Source organism: Vanellus vanellus, assembly GCF_965231255.1.
Source record: "Vanellus vanellus genome assembly, chromosome: 1".
NCBI classification, from domain to species: domain Eukaryota; kingdom Metazoa; phylum Chordata; class Aves; order Charadriiformes; family Charadriidae; genus Vanellus; species Vanellus vanellus.
In genome coordinates, this window is record NC_138905.1 from 13,404,825 (window position 1) to 13,421,483 (window position 16,659).

The 16,659-nt window shown below is 39.3% G+C and overlaps 1 protein-coding gene across 2 annotated transcripts in view; it reads left to right on the top strand.

Moving 5' to 3' along the window:
- Nucleotides 1–16,659, top strand: part of MAGI2 (membrane associated guanylate kinase, WW and PDZ domain containing 2) — a gene marked incomplete at both ends in the record, with an annotated part of 783,510 nt that overhangs the window by 513,930 nt on the left and 252,921 nt on the right. For both annotated transcript variants that reach the window (XM_082498651.1, XM_082498652.1), the window contains 2 exons: nucleotides 5,277–5,492; nucleotides 14,335–14,548. In XM_082498651.1, coding sequence (XP_082354777.1) covers nucleotides 5,277–5,492; nucleotides 14,335–14,548 — 430 coding nt within the window. The remainder of the gene's footprint in view (nucleotides 1–5,276; nucleotides 5,493–14,334; nucleotides 14,549–16,659) is intronic.

Consider the following 16,659-nt stretch of genomic DNA (forward strand, 5'->3'; position numbering starts at 1 on the left):
GTATAAACAGTACAGACAGATCAATCTAAATGAGGGTGCTGAATAAGCAGAAGCAGGGGCGTATTTGTAGCTGGGTATTGTTTCATCCCACTCTAAAAATAAGTGTGAAAAGAAATGTGTATCTCATTCTGGGCTCAGAATCTGAGTCACGCCATAGTTGCAAGTATTCATATTAAAAGCTTTTGGCTCTGGCACACCTCTCATTTTCTGTCTGATTGTTCATTCTTACTATAATTTCCTAATTCCTCAGCACCACTTTTAACTTTTCATAATACTTACACTTTTAAACTAGACTTTTTCATTTCGTAGAGATGAAGATCGGTGGAACTTCCGGAGCCAAGGACTCTCCCAGCAATAACCCCCTTCTGGCAGAGCCAGGGATGCAGACCTGGCAAAAAGCCCTTCCTCTCCCTTCCCCCGCGTGGAAGGATGGAAAGTGGAGATGTCCGCTCTATGCTGCATTTTGGGCTCTTTCCTCGCAGAAGGGGAGAGGGGCTGGGGGGGCTGGTGGTGAGGGTGCTCGGCAGGGCCGGGAAGGTGCACCTAGGTCAGTCCCTGCAATGCGCTGCAAAATGGAGCACATCGTGGGAGACACATTTATAACTGTGTCCGGTAATCCGGTAACTGGGGTCACTGGGTGTCGAGCACATCAGTATAGTGACCGTCAGTATATCTGAGTCTTGTTATCATTTCAGCATGATGATTCTTCTGCTACCACCTAAACGCTCTGTCTTTTTTTCTTCGATAAGGGCTTACCTTTCCTCAGGAAGCAAGTTAGGATCTATTGCTTCATCATCAAACACTTCATCAATAAGATAGGTCTTACCACTTCCTGACATAGGTGAGCTCAGGTTAAGACAAAAAAATAGCTGGTTTGTCCTCCTCATTTTCTCCCTTTTCTGCTTCTTCTGACTTCCTGACTTCCTGATTTGGCCTCTCACATCAGGGATAACCTCCCCAGTAATTTTCTCTGACTCCCTCTTTGCAGAATCAGGTAGACCTTTTCGTACAGCTTAAGGGGTGGCAAGGAATACTTGGTAATTGTAACTGTGCAACGGCTTCCAGGCCGTTTTGGCAGCAAACGGGTTGGGTTAGACCATCTTCAGTGTTCAGCTGCACTCGGAAACAGGCTGGGAGCACCGGGGCAATCAGGCACAGCAGCAAGATGGATTAAGCAGTGGTGGGTTTTCCGCAATTAAATACTCGTTCTGCACTGCCTGTCTGCGTGAAGGCTTTTAGTCAGGTCCAGCACAAAGAGCTTAGCTTAAGGTCTGCTGGCTTAAACTGACCTCTTGACTTTGTGCTGGGGCGGCAAAGGAGTATGCGCACGTTTGCGAAGTACAAGGAGGAGGCACGTGAGTAAGAGAGTGGCTGCACTCAGGCAGACCGAGGGAAACGGTAGCCCCGTGCTCTGCCTCTCCTGCTGCCCTGTGGTAGATGTTAAGGCAAAAAATGTAAGAACAGGGAAGGCACACAGAGACGCATTCTGCGCTCCACCAATCTGTATTGTACAGAACTCTTGATTCAGAATTCGTACCGTTATGTTTAATAGGCTTTCGTGTTTTTTTCTTCTATGACTTTGTGCAGTTGCTTTTTGACTGTATTTATGGTACTGGCAGCATCTCACAGTGAATGCCACTATTCTCTTATGCTGTGTGAAAAAAAAAACTCACTTCTTTTGCTTGTTTTAATCCTGCTAATTTCATCGGGCATCCTCTTGTTCTCACGTAGTGAGAAGCCAAGCATCCATTCATTTATTTTCTAGGCACTTTCCCAGGGTTCTCCTGATTTTATACATATCTGCCATATGCCCCTTCAGTTGTCCCCTTTCCAAGCTGAAAACTCCGAATCAATTTAAACAGTTCCAAGCTTTAATTGCCCTTCTTTAGTTCCCCCATGTAATTTTTGAGAGGCAAGTACCAGAACAGCAGGCAGTATACAAAAGGGAGTGGTTTTGTATAGTGCTATAAAGGTGTTTTCTGGTTTGTGCTCCATTCGCTTTTTTAAAGCTCCTAACTGCTGGGGTTTTTGACTGCCAATGAGCAGGGGATTTATGTTTTCTTTTAGTAAGCTTTCTTTTTGGTTTTATTAATTCTTTTTTTTTTTTAAATAAGCACAATTGAAATTATTTATTTGGTGTGCTTTTTGTACCCGCAGGAAGCTGAATTTCAGTACCTTGTGATTAGTGTTTCAACAGTAACACCTTGAACTAACCCCGTCCTTTGCTCAGGCGAGATGAAAAAGAGCTGGTTTTATCACAGATTTTCCAAACATCATTGCAAGAAAAGTTACAGTCTCTGCATTATGCCTAGATATGACAATTGCTGAGGCTTTATGAGAGAGTTTCCCATTAGCTCTAATGCTAATTTCTAAGGCTTAGGCAAGGAATTTCAAGACACTGAGAAACTCTTTTTGATAGAAGATACAGTTTACATTGATTTAGGGGCCATTGCCCCTTCATTGAAATGGCTGGGTCTCTCATCCTATATGTTTTTTCCTTTGGAAATGTAGGATTCTTTTCATCATTTTTATGATGCACTGATTACGTCAATAGCTGTAGGCCAGTTTCTTATTTTTATTTACACTGCTTATGCATATATTTGAATTAAGGATGGATGGATAGATAGACAGATAGATAGACAGACAGACAGACAGAAAGAAACTAATAATGCAAAGCTCACCTTTAAATCAATGGTTACTGGATTATAAAGCCTCTAACATGTTATGTTGGAGGACAGAAGTTGAAAACTATACTGCATTTTCAGTCTGAAACTGAAAGAGTGAAATCCTCTGTGGCTCCCAATCTTAAATGTGCATTTTTGTTTCTTATACTTTGATATGTGTCATATTCATAGATATTTTTTTTTGTTATGACTTTTGTCTCTGTCTCCCACTAATGCATACAGTCAGTCGAAGTGAAAAAGTGTTCTAATATCCAAAAATAGAATGATCTTGTCCTTCATTTAAAACATCTTATCTTCTACTCAGGATATTAGCATTACTGCTAATTACAACTGCACTTAATTTTGTATGACAATGGAAAAACTAAGAACAAAAAAAAAAATTCAAGGTACTGCACTTTTAGTTTCACAGTTTGTATCACACTGGTCCTATAAACCTGGGATTTGTGTGCTGATATTTATTAAATCAGTGGAAATCGGTGCATACTTCACAGGTTTTGTGAATCTTATGGCACCTGTGGTAATGATTAACTTTCAGACTGGTAAAATGTCTTAGGTCAGGGAGGAATTTTTTTAATTGAGGAATCTGTTTTTTCAAAATATGTAATATTTCAGATGTGCAATGTCACCAGCAAAGGTAACATCATGCTCTTAAGGAATCACAAAAGCAGACTCCCAACTGAGCACTGCCTTCAAGACTATCGGTTTTCAGGTACTCTCAAAATGCCCTGCACTGTCAGAGCTTAGAAGTTTGACTGTGACCAGATCTGATTTTGACATTTTTGGGAGGTACAGTTTTGCAAGTGGATCAACGTCGATTTCCCTTCCTCCCCTTAGATCCCAAATCCTGCTCCCCTGCTTTAGCCCTGGGAGACAGAGAGGACTCCTGCAGGCTGTGGGAGGGCAGGTCACAAACAGCCATACAAAGGCACAACTCATTGCCCTACTGGCATCGGGGCTCCGTGTTAAACCTTCTGCCATCTCGTAAAAATCAAAAGAAAAGCTTCAGTGAGTCTGTTTTTCATCCTGCCATCCCTGACCCCAGAGTGGGTATGAGGGCCATTTAACACAGTAAATTTTTCTAGTGTGTTATGATTGCAGAAACATCTGTTATGAATATTGGTTTGCTAAACCACTGCAAAAAATTCACAGACTGTTCAGTAGTTGCAAGACTGCTCTATTACTTACCTGTATTGAGGTTGTCTTGTGGCAGAACATTGTAATTTGTTGGAAACACACAGGAATACTAGAACCAGAAATAATTTTTATTCTGCATCTTATGATGGTTTACTGTGCAGATATAGCGTATTTGTTTATCTGTGCCACACTTATACATGGTTAAAATACTTTTTTTCCAGTTGCTAATATTATTTGATCATGCAGAAGCCCTAAATTGTGGGATAAGAATTAAAAAATAGTCATACGGTCTACAAATATATTCAGCAACCTAATATTCTTACATAGGTGCTTTATTCTTTGGAGAATTTTCTCAGAGCTGGACAGTATTTTTTGTTTCCCATACTAACTGCTGAAAATCTACGTCTAAGGCATCCAGTTCACTGCCCTTCGATGCAACTTGCAGATGAAAAAAGACAACTCTGCATAAATAGCATGTTTTTATCTTTATGTCTTCTATTACACCTTATGTTTGCTTCTAGAGAGGACTTGCCAATTTTTTATATATTATTTTATTTAATTATCGTAATATTTTATTTTTAACCATACTTTTAAAATCAAATTTGAGGTATCAGTAAGAATCCAGTTTTGAGACCAGATGTGCTAGAAATGCCAACATACAGATTTTGATAGATAAAACCAGACTGTGGTCCATCTAATCTAATACTCCTTCTGACAGAAAGTAGATGATTCAGAGGAAGTTGCCAGAAATTTCATGAGAGACAAATAGAGGGTAATCTGTCAGGCACCTTAAGTCTTCTCAGAATTCCTTAGTACTTTGAGATAATTTTAAACCCTAAAGCATAAGGTTTCAACTTTCTTTGAAAATATATTAGCATTAACTATTACAAATCTGGAGCTCATGAATAGCAAAAATTTGACAAATACGAAAAATGAGATAGTACAAGAATTACTGAAAACTGCAAATCTCTGAATCATTGAAAGATTATTTACTTTATAAGCAGATGAGAGAATACGGGGGGGGGTGTGAAAATGACATAACATAATGAACAGCCAATACTTTTATGGTCCTTTTGTTCCTTCAGAGAGTCTTGTATTGTGGCATACTAATTTAACCTAGCTAACTGTTGGAAATAAGAAAATAGTCCTAGTACGCTGTCTATTTGTCAGGTATTTGGATGAGAGGAATGTTAACTTACCCTGATAAAGTTTCAGGAAGTGTTAATATGGTATATACCTGTCAGCATGATTTGATCACTTGTGCTATCACCAAGAAAATTAATTACCATTGCATGAAAGGTGGATATTTAACTTCCCAGAAAACATTTTGAACTAATTTTTATATTAGTTGATGAACCAAATCCTACTTCACATAATACCATTAATCTAAAACAAAAGAAGAAGCAGCAACATATGTATTTCTGCAAATGTATGTTATTCCTTTTCTTTTCTTTCTAGACAACTATTACGGCACTCCGAAGCCTCCAGCAGAACCAGCTCCATTGCTGTTAAATGTAACAGATCAGATCCTCCCAGGTGCCACTCCCGGGGCTGAAGGCAAACGTAAAAGGAATAAGTCTGTGAGCAATATGGAGAAGACAGGTATTGAACCACCGGAGGAAGAAGAGGAAGAAAGACCTGTGGTCAATGGAAATGACGTGACAGTAACACCAGGTCTGTTCTTCCTTCTTACTTTGCAATGCGTTTCTGTTATTCAGAGTCCCCAGTTACCTCCTTCTGCAGTGAGAATATGCATGTTCAGGTAAGGATGTTCTTGCAAGACTGAAAGCCAGGAATCCTGAATAATAGAAATTCTCTGAAGCCTAAAACAAATTACTTAACCTCCATTTGGGGGAGTCATCTCACTTATCTCAGATACGATAAAGATATCTGTCCCTGAACTAGTCCCATTGAAGCCTCTTTATACACCAAAGAGAAAAATACCTACTTTCTGAATACAGTTCATGTGACCTGTTTTAAATTTCTCGGTTAGGAAATCATTCACAAGTGCCTATTTCTCTCCATTGACTATAGAGGGAGTCTAGAGAACTGTAATTTGGTCAAATGAACCCAGTCTCTGTGTTTCAGGTCTCCTTCTTCTCACAGGGTGATACTGATACTCACAAGACAATTCACTACATTATGAAGTGAACTTTTGTAAATTGTTATGAAATCTTAGCAATATTTTGGAAGAGTAAAGTTGTCATCACATTAACGAATTTGTGGCAATGCCAATGAAACTCAGCAGGCAATACTATAAGGAAGGACCCTTTTCAGCAATGTTCCAGAGCCTGCATAAAGCTGATAAAGGTTTCAGATGTCTAGTCCTAAAAGGCAGCTGTTGTTTTACCCCTTGGATCATAGTTCTTCAGAAAAAAAGGGGCTCCAGATACTGCCTGGTATCGGGAGTGGAGCACTCCAGTCTTTTCCCAAGCAGGTAGTCAGCTTCCCCTTCAATGCTTCAGCAAGTCATCATGTTATAGTACTTAATCATTTTTATTCTGAAATGCCATTTAAGAAATGATTTTTTGTTGTTGTTCAGTTAGGAAATTAAAGAGTTCAGACTTCTGTATCTCTCTGAGAAATAACTCTGTGAATCGTTTTTGGTGAACTTAGACATCTAGAGACAAATTATTGAAGTAGAATTTTGTAGTGACAATCATACAGATGAGAAGATAAAACATAATATTGCGAGTTCTCTAAATGGATAGGTTAACATGAAACAAAAATTCTATTACCTGATCTTCTAAGCACTGTAAAAAGGATTTTCATAGTGCAGATTGTATATATACTTTTTTTTTCTCCTACTGCATTAGAAAGTATGTTGAATTGAGTGCCTTCCCATCAAGGATGTATTTGCCACATGCTATTCTGTAGTTGTTGCCTAACGTTACATGTAAGGGCAAATCCCTGTGCAGAATCCATCCCGTGTACACGGGGGATGGCAGGGAGCGGTGGGGTGAGAGTGGATCTCGTTCTCCCGTCTCAGCTTGCACAGGGCTGCAGCATTACTCCCCAGCCGTTGCCATCACATGTTGTACGAGCCTTGCTCATCCCTTCCACACAACATTGCATCTATCGGCAATGCTCCGACGCGTAGTGCCTTTCCTACACAGCTAAGCAGAAAAGGATGAAGCCCAGGAATCCTTACATGAAAAAACAGCGGCACTGGCTCTGTTGCCAGGATACTTCCACAGCAAAAGAGGCAAAGGCAGGATTTGGTCTCTGATGTGTCTTGTAGAAATCATTAGAAAGATCGTTCTTTGCAGTTACTCGAAATGTGCCACATAACGGACCATTGCTGAGGAGCAATTTCCAGGGCAACGTGCTTCAGCTTGAACTGGATCAAGAAGCACTGTTTACCTGCTTTCCTCCTTGCATTGTACGCCCGTAATTTGTTTCTCCCAGGCAAATTCTGTGTGAACGATGACTCAGCAGCACCCAAGAAACAGGCACTGGCATGTGCGGTGGTACAAAATGAAATACATGAGCATCGGTGTAAGACAGACCCCCTCCTCCTCCTCCTCGCCCCCCCCAAAGTAAATCCTGTCGGTGTGGCCAGCAGAACAAGCAGCGCCTGTGTTGGCTATCGTGGTTTCATAAGCAGGGGGTTGTTGTTCAGTTACACTGATTGAGGACCTTGGGGATTGTAGCGGAGCAGCTCTGTACGTACGTGCTGTGTTGCCTTTGTTGGGCAGTGGAGCTCCCGCAGACCCTGTTACTGCAGTCATTTTCTCTGAGAGCTGACAGAGTCTCAGCTACCTCTAAAATGTGTGCGCATTTGTAGTTTGTGTCTTTGAACAATCAGGAAAACCAGAATATGTTAAATTTTTTTTCAAACTCTTGGTGAGGGGAACAATCTACTTTTATAAAGAAGCGACGAAGGTGGGATATTTGTTATTTCCAGTTCTTTTAGAAAGTGTATTCTATTTTAAATGCTGCACTTGTAACGGGAGTCTTTTATTCAATAGAGAACTCTTGGGACATCCGAAACATTGATACATTTTTTATAGGTGCTCAGGAAATTAATGGCTTGTTAACTGCCGAAGGTATCAGAGTTTGGCAACTCAAAGGGCTGCTGTAACACCTGGGACTGCTAGGTTGAAATGTAACAGATTTAAGATGAATCTGAAGAAAACCAACTCATCTTTATCAGATCAAGTGACATTTGTAGTTGCAAAGATCTTTGTGCTTTTGGTCTGATTTTTCAGGCCACTTTTCAGTGTCTGTTGAAATGATCTGTGCATCTGTTGAGCTTTATTAGTAGGCATCAATTTTTCATTAATGCACTTCCACATACCTTGCTTCATAGGCCATCAAATGTCCCTGAGATAGTTGTATATGGACAGACTGGAGATCGTCAGCCGTGACCCATACTTGTCTTCTTGTTAATTTGTGCTGCCCAATGTGTTTATTATTTCTGATTTTCGTCACCTGTCCTCAGCCCAGAACCCAACAGGAATCCTTCTCGATTCTTCAGGATAGGGCTCTGGCCATTTTAGAATGGACCACACTCAGTCCTTCATCCTGGATCAAGTTCTCTCAGGACAAAATAATATTAATTGGGAGACGGGATTTATCTCATCCAGCTTCAGTAAATTACATGCCTAAGTGCCTTACTTTTTGTTTGAGATACTTGTCTCTGCTCTCTTTATATAAAGGAAGGAGAAAGGGGCAATTCCAAAGAGTAAGAGAGCATGGCTGTTTTAGATACCCATTTGAGGGGATCACCTCTATAATCTAGAATGCTTAATTGAGCCTACAGATACACAGGACCCCAGAGAGCTAAATTTAAATGAAGAATCCTTCTATTTGCCAAGCAGCATATGAGAGACACAACCTAACCTGTGAAGATGGCCAAGTCTAGAGTTAGCATTGGGTTTCTCACACCTAATGCAACTGCCCATGTTACTGGGCTGCTGGCTGCTCTGGGTTGGGTCTCTGCCATTCGCTGGGTTGGGTGAGACAACTTGCACCTGAGAAGCCTTTCCCGATGCACACTGCATTGAAATGAACGATTTCTGCAAAACTGATGCTTTGACAAAAGGGGTAAAAAGAGTCTTGGTCAAATTGCAACCTGCTTGTCAGACATTCAGTTTTCACTGCTGTTGCTGTTTGTGTTTGCAGAGAATTAAGTCAGTCTCCTTCACAACCAGTGTCATGATTTGACACTGTGTTGGTCATGTCACATTTGCTTCACACTTCTGACTGATTAAGTGTTTATCATCCAAACTCCAGAAGAACCACTCTAGCATTGAAAGAATGCTTATGTATGTGCATTATTCTGACATTACGATAAGTTGCACCCAGAGAATGAAAGTTCTGGCAGGCTCAAATTAACTGAGGGATAAGATATGACGTAAAGGTTCAAAATGATCATTCCATGCCTTAGATATAGATTGATAATGAAGCAAAAAACTAGTGTCCCAATGCCATCAATCACCATGCAAGGTGAAGTAGTCCCAGGCAACAGGCTGAGCGTATTCTTTTATTACTACACAGCAAAGACAGCCAGAGGCATGAAAATAACACACATGGCATCCAAGAGCCATAAGATTTTAAAAAATACAAAAGTTGGCATCTATTGATATTTCTGTTGTAGATGTGTTCTTTAACCTCAATTTATCACAGTTAGGCCACAACCTATGGCCTACAGAGTACCCTATGCTCACCCAGTCTCCATGTCTGCTGTTTACCTGCCCCCACATCAGCTCCTAGTTCTTACTGTGGTAGTAGCGAGCGGCAACGGTGCCTCCACGCAAAGCACCAAAACCAAAATATGGCTGCAGCTCTGTGGGAAAGGGGACAGCTCCAAGGCTGCAGAGTGGTATTTTCACAGGAAAATAGATGCATATAGCTCGGCAAACTTGAGTTAAGCTACTCGTGTATCCAGCAGTTATTTAAGATGGATAGACTATTTCCTGTGCAGAATTTAACAAATTAGTCATTTAGATACAATAAGGGTATAGAGAGCCACAATATTTGCTTTGAGAGCTGCTAAAACCACTCCATAAATTACTATTTAATAATATTTCCTTTCATTTGTTCTCTGCTGATATTGCTTCGGCCATCTGAATAGGTTCTTTTGGAAGAAAATAATAATTTTTTAAACTTTACTGCATGAATAATCTACAGCATTAAAATAAAGGAATAAAGCGACAAGGTCCTCTTACATGTTTAGGTGGCAAATTTCAAGAGTTAGACTGTAAATGATAGAAACAATTTAAAATGCAAGCAACAGCGTTGGTGGAGGCTCAAATTCTGATACTATCGCAACGTAACTACCATGGTCACCATATTGTCTAAAAGCTGTGTAGAGAATGTGTCGTATCAACCAGCAATATTTTAACTACTGGTATTTGGAGTTGGAGTACTACAGAGGTGAACTTACAGTATTTAATGATAAGTACATATTTTTAACATGCACTTCATCTTGTTCTCAAAGTTCTTTGTATTCCACGTATGCAATAACTTGGTGGTGCTTTACTGGTTCCTATTCTGTCAATTCCCAGGTCGCTCACTCTTGAGATACTGTGCTAAACTGCTTTTGAAAACTGGACCATGTAACCTGTTTTGTAGTGAGACAGCAGCTCTAGTAGGCTATTTCACTTGAGGTAAAGTCAATAGATTGTTTTTTTAGTGACCAAAATAATTCTGGACTCCTATTATGGTACAATTTTAGGATCTTTTTTTATATCGTATATTGTCTGAAGATAAATATTTGTGTTCACAGTGTGTTGCTGTAGTATTTCAAACTTTATTTGTACATCTAAGAAAGACTGCTGTTTTTTTAACCAGAACTTCTGTTTTTTATCAAATCAACATTATATATGAATATATGCTATCAGAAAGAAAACCAGTAAGATGAATATCTAACTTACCTGGAGTTTGTGAATGATTGACATATATAACAAAGGATTGGATGACACTGTAGGGCTATATTCCAGATAGGTGTGACTAGGATGTCCATTGTGTAAAACTTGATGTTATTAAATGGCATTAGGCAATTCTACCTTAATTGCTTGGGTTTTAATCATCACGATGCCTTCTCCATTATCAGAGTAAGCTATTAAAAGTTAATGATCCGGTAATTAATAATTCATGAGGTTGGCTTTAAAATAATTATATTTTTAAGTTGTTAAATAAGCATCAGATTCCTTTTTTCCCCACTATATTTTTAAAGCAACCTCTGTCTTAGACAAGCTTAGAATATTTCTTCTAATCCTCAAGGCTTAATTTTCACATTTTTCCTGCTATCGTGATGGCTGGGCTTTGTTAATACAGTGATTGAAAATCAAGAATCTGACCTCTTCAGACCTGTTAAAGACCTTCCTCTTCTTGAGGAAGAACACATATTACAGATATCGTGGTAAAATCCTAAGACACAGCAATGTCCCACATCTGTGCTCTATCAGAGCAATTGGCTGATCATTACCCATTGCATGTGATTCACCTGTGCTCCAAATTTATTTGTTCTACTGTAGTCACATGAACCATGTGGCCTTATGTCTTGTCATCAGTTCAATCCGTACAGCATCTTTCCTGGTGTAGAAATGTGGTCGAGGCTGCAGGTAGCCTCAGGAAAACAACTCACAGATCTGTCAACGGTGCTTGAGACAGATGTGAACTTACTCTTGTTTTGCAGAGATAAGAACAAAAAACCGAAAGAATTTATCAGCAATTACATTGTTCTCTTCTCAGGGTAAGTGGAGACCATATATCCTCTGTGCTTAGCAGGAAACTTTTACACATTTGAAAATGCTTCCCCTGTCCATCTGTCCTTCCTCCTCAAGACTAAAACTACCTGGTTTTCAGTCTTTCCATACCTCCAGTCTTTTTCTTTTTTCTTTTTTTTTTTTTTTTTCTTTTTTGTCCTCTGGACTGTTTCCCATCTTCCCTGACATGAAATTCTCAGAACTGAGCACAGTACTCCTGACTTAACCTAACTGTAGCTGAAGGTGGAAGGACCTGTATCTATATACTTACTCTTCCTGCCTATTATGGTGCTTGTTTTTCTTTTCTAGTATCATAGAAGATAATAGTTAGATAACAGTTAGACATCCCTCACACATTCCCATACCTCCATTGTATTTTGACTGGGAATTCTGCCTAGGCATTTGCTCCCCATCTTGTATTTTTACAGCTGATTGTGGCATTTTGCACCAGACAGATGCCATATATTTTGGAAAGCCAAGGCAGGGGAGCGAGGGGGATATGGGAGGTGTAGATAAGGAGGAGAGGACTTCAGCTCGCCTGGGACCCTACTGCTCTGCTGTGGGATGCAACTAAGCAAGACTTGCACTTGTGTCTCTTGCTAATTCATTTCTTCTCACAGACAGATTCACATTTCCAAACAGCATAAAATGATTGTAATACCATGTAGTTGAAATATGAGTTAAGATTTAGCAGCATGAGCTGCATATGGCTGTAGAGCTATAGACCATCACCCTGTTTGAGACTGGATTTATTTTTTTTTTTCACACCATTCTAAAAGGCTGTATGTGTCAGTGTCAAAAGTCTTTTTTTAAGATCATGAAAGCTATATCTACCATTTCTCCCCAGGGAGCAGCACCTGTTAGTCTGTCATGAAAAGAAATAAGATTAGTTTGGCACGATTTCTTCCTGAAAAATCTTGACAATTATTTGTCACCTTTGCAGTGCTTACATGTAGGTGGTTTGATTGCTGGTCCCAACATCCTTCTAGGAATTAAAAATAGAAAGATGTGAAGTTACGGTTTTATAGGTCTTCCTCCTCCTTTATTACAAAAAGACATAATGGCCTAATTGAGCAAATTATTTGAAAGGGAACTTAGGTGCTCAGAAATGAAGAATATAAAACTATCTAAAAACTGACATCATAGATACTTTGCTGAAACCAGGACTGTGTCTGTCCTTTCTAAGTTTCTTTTCTCCATGAAGTGTCAAAGGTGTAGCCATCGCTAGCCATGAGTCTGCTTCACTGGTTCCCTCAGTAGCCTAGCTTTCATTTCATCAGGCTCTGCCAACTGAGAATGGCTGCTCCATCTAAGTCTTACCTGACCTGTTCTCTGCCCACTCTACTCCACATTCTTTAGCCCTATTGCTGACATTAATTATGTTAGTCATTTAATCACAGGTAATCTTTTTGCAGTAGTGACTGCGGCAAAAAGAGTGCTTACTGCCTTGTTTCTTTGTGCGTCATGTATTATTAGCTTTCCATCCTTCCCACGTAGTAGAATGAGTCTGCTTTTGGTCGTCTTCTTATTGTTAATACACTTACAGAAAGTTTTCTTGTCACCTCTAATGTCCCTGACTGTATCCCATTTTCTAGACTGACTGTTCTGCTTTGCTGTTACATGCCCATGGTTTTTTTTCTGTGTTCGTCCTTAACAATTTAATCTAGTTTTCACCTTTTGTACAATTCTATATCAAGTAGCAGACCATTGAAGTCATGGCTTAATCAAAATGATCTCTGATTACACTAGCTATGTTTCTCTTTCATTAGAACAACTTGTCCTTGCACTCCTAGTACTGTTTATTTAATCTTTACCAGTTCTCCTGAACTCCTTTTCCCTTACTGTTGCTTGCCATAACATCAAATTTATTAATTCTGTGAGATTATTAAAATCTAGGGGTTTTAAGACCATCGTTGTTAATTTTTTATTGCTTTTCTTTCTTGCTGTCCTAATCATCACAAATTAGATCATTTCACCCAAGTTGCCTTCCACCTCCTACATGTTTCACACAAGTATCTGCATAGCTCTGTGCTCTGGATGCACCATCAGTTCATATAAAAAATTGTCATCTTCCTGAACTTTATTGTAGACTACCTTGTTGGCTTCTTTTAAAAAAATATTTTCTCTGGTTTTTTAATAATTATCCACAGACTTCAATATAGTCCATATAGTATTAGTCAGAGCAAGTGTATATACATTTTTGCTGATACAAACCCATATATACTTCCTTCATTCCTTACACATCTTTATGAACGTGATGTAGTAGTCTCAGTCTAGTCTCTATAACACCAACCATGTTCCATTTCGGCACTACTTTCTATACAGTTAATATATTGTTATGAGTTGATAGCTATCATATTGATTTCTTTTATGTATGCATATAGGTAAAACAATGAGTGTATATACTTTTTTTAATTGAAAATGACCTGTAGCCTGTAGTAAAACAGCAAGGTGAAAAGTTAAGACACAAGAGAGTAGTGCTGCTGGATATGAGGCTGCCTGCTGCTCAGTCCTAACTGCTGGTCTGGAAGGACTCCTGGGACAGAACGAGACAGAACTCTTTGGCTTGTTTCTTAGCTCTTTATTAGTTTCTACTTTCAGTTTGGTTTTATTGCTTTATTTTCTTTTATTGTGTTCCATATAAAAAGCATCATCAGAGGGATCCTTGTGTAAACCCAACAGAATGTTTCTGTTTATTTCAGGACTTGCAGTTCATAGAGTATTGCTTGGAGACTTGCACCCAGTAAATTCTCCACCATTAACTTGGATATCCAAAACCTGTAATTTTTCTTCTCTTGTAGAATCAAGTGAACATGAGGAGAAGAGTACAGGTGTCTCAGGTGAGGCATCTTCCACCCAGCCTTGTCCTGCACCAGGATATACTCAGCCTGAAGAAGCAAAGGAGGATATGGATGTAACAAAGCAGACTAAACCTGAAGAGAACGACGACTTGGGCCCACTGCCTGATAACTGGGAAATGGCTTATACAGAAAAGGGGGAAGTCTACTTTATTGAGTGAGTCTTATTTCTTCTCTTTGTAAGAGCTATATCATTTTTAACTGGATGGGGAAATGGTTTATATGGTGGAGCGGAGCATTGCACTCCTTCTCATTAAAACAGCAGGAACGTTCTGGCTGTCAAAGCTCCTGAGAGCTGGTGGCAATCCCTGCCTTACTATCGTACATTGAAGCATGCTGGTTTTTAAGACGGGTAACTGGACTGCTTAGCATTTCAATGGCAGCAATTAAAGCTGTTGTTTATTCTTCGGAAACCAAGTGTTTTGTGCTGTTCTGGTGCTTATGGGAGAGTGGCTCAATTGCTAGGTTCTTCCTCATGTGGACAGAGGTAGAGAGGGTTGAGCTTTTTGCCAATTTAAAGAAAGGAAGATAGGCAGGCTAAAAACTAGCTAGTGAACAGTAGAAGGAGGCCATGCTATATTTAGAAATAATAAAATAAATGGGTGGACTGTAAGGAGAATTAATTATGTGTAGAAACGTTTCCTGTTGGTAGGTTATACATACCAGTTGCTACTGTTGCCTAATTAGCCAACAAATGGATATGAAAGTTCTTTCTTCTGTAAATGCAGTCATTAATAGACTTTACCAGAATAAGAACACAGCAAGTGAGTGAGTTCGTATAAGGTCATGTTCCACAAAAAAGAGAGAAAAGAAAAAACGTCTTCGTCACCAAAACACTACTACAGAGGCAGCACTAGCATTTATGTTTGCTTTAAGGAAGTGCCCTAAACAATTTGGAGTGTTAGCCATCATTTTGATTATTAGTAGGTAAAAATCACATTTGGTGGTGTCAATTCTGCTTTAAGCCCCTTATTTCATGTAAAATTTTATGAGTATCGCATGAACTGTAAACAAATGATAAGAATATATTTCGCGCATGTGGTTTTTCATAAACACTGGCATGACTATAGCTTCTGGCATATACAAGGCTGAAAAGAGCAGTAACTATTAAAACATAAGTGTCTTTGCTGAAAAGGGCAAAATTATGCTTATTCTAGAAAAAGAGTAATTATAGTAACTTTGCCCAAGCAAGTAGAGAAGAACTAGGATGACCTCAGGGCTAGCTCAAATCCTTGTTTCCTTCTTACTTCACTCCCAAATTTAATTTTTCTGGACGTATTGAATGCTCTGACAGAGAGCAGACTGAATTATGTGGCACTTTTATTTTACTTGTTGCAACAAAAACCTCTGATACATTTTGGGGGTGGGAGACGGGGTGATGGGTAGGTCACTAACACGCCAAACTGTGACAGTGGTAAATACCGCAGCAGGCAATTTAATCGAAAATAAATGCATATTTTGTAACAAATACAGTGAATGCAAATAGCCCTGCTGCTCTACAGAGCAGCCGCCCCACTCCACAAATTCCTCTGATGTTAGAGTTTACTTCCTTTCCTGGAAATGCTCTGGTTTACACTGCAGTTCTGACAATGCTCATCATTCACTTCCACTAAATGAATGTCATGTAAAGCAGAGAAATCAATCAGAGGTGCAGACTGGATAGAAATGCTGTTATAAGGGCTCCGTGCCTTTGGGATTATATTCTTGAATAATGTAGTTGCAAAACAATGCAATTACACATCTGTAAAAGTACCAGATTATTTACTAGAATCCTAGCAGAGGAACAACTCTTTGATCGTTTGAGTTTTCACATTGCACAGTCTTCACAGGGTTAAGTAGGAATGTAATGCTGTGGGGAAGCTGTTAAATTGCCTCTTTGTTTACAAGTCACTTTGGTTAATGGCATGAAGAGACTCCATTTGCTTTCGCAACAAAACGGAAAGATAAAAAGACAACAAAAACCTATTTGTCTAACAACATCTCCCTGAACAGTAGTAAAGATTGTACTAGATTATTAAATAATAGATGAAAAACAAACATTTTTAAAGTGTACATCATAATGGGTGGGAAAAAGTCATACTAGGCAGCAGCTTTTATTGCTTTATTTGAGGCTTATGTGAATTGTGCCTTTAAATCCTAAGGACTTCACGCAGTAAGGGATCTCAAGTTCCAGGTTGTCACAGGTATACCCAAAGGTCTTAGATTTCATGACAGCGTTTCATTCTTTCACCTCAAACTAACCTCTAAAATTTGTATGTGAGCTCATTT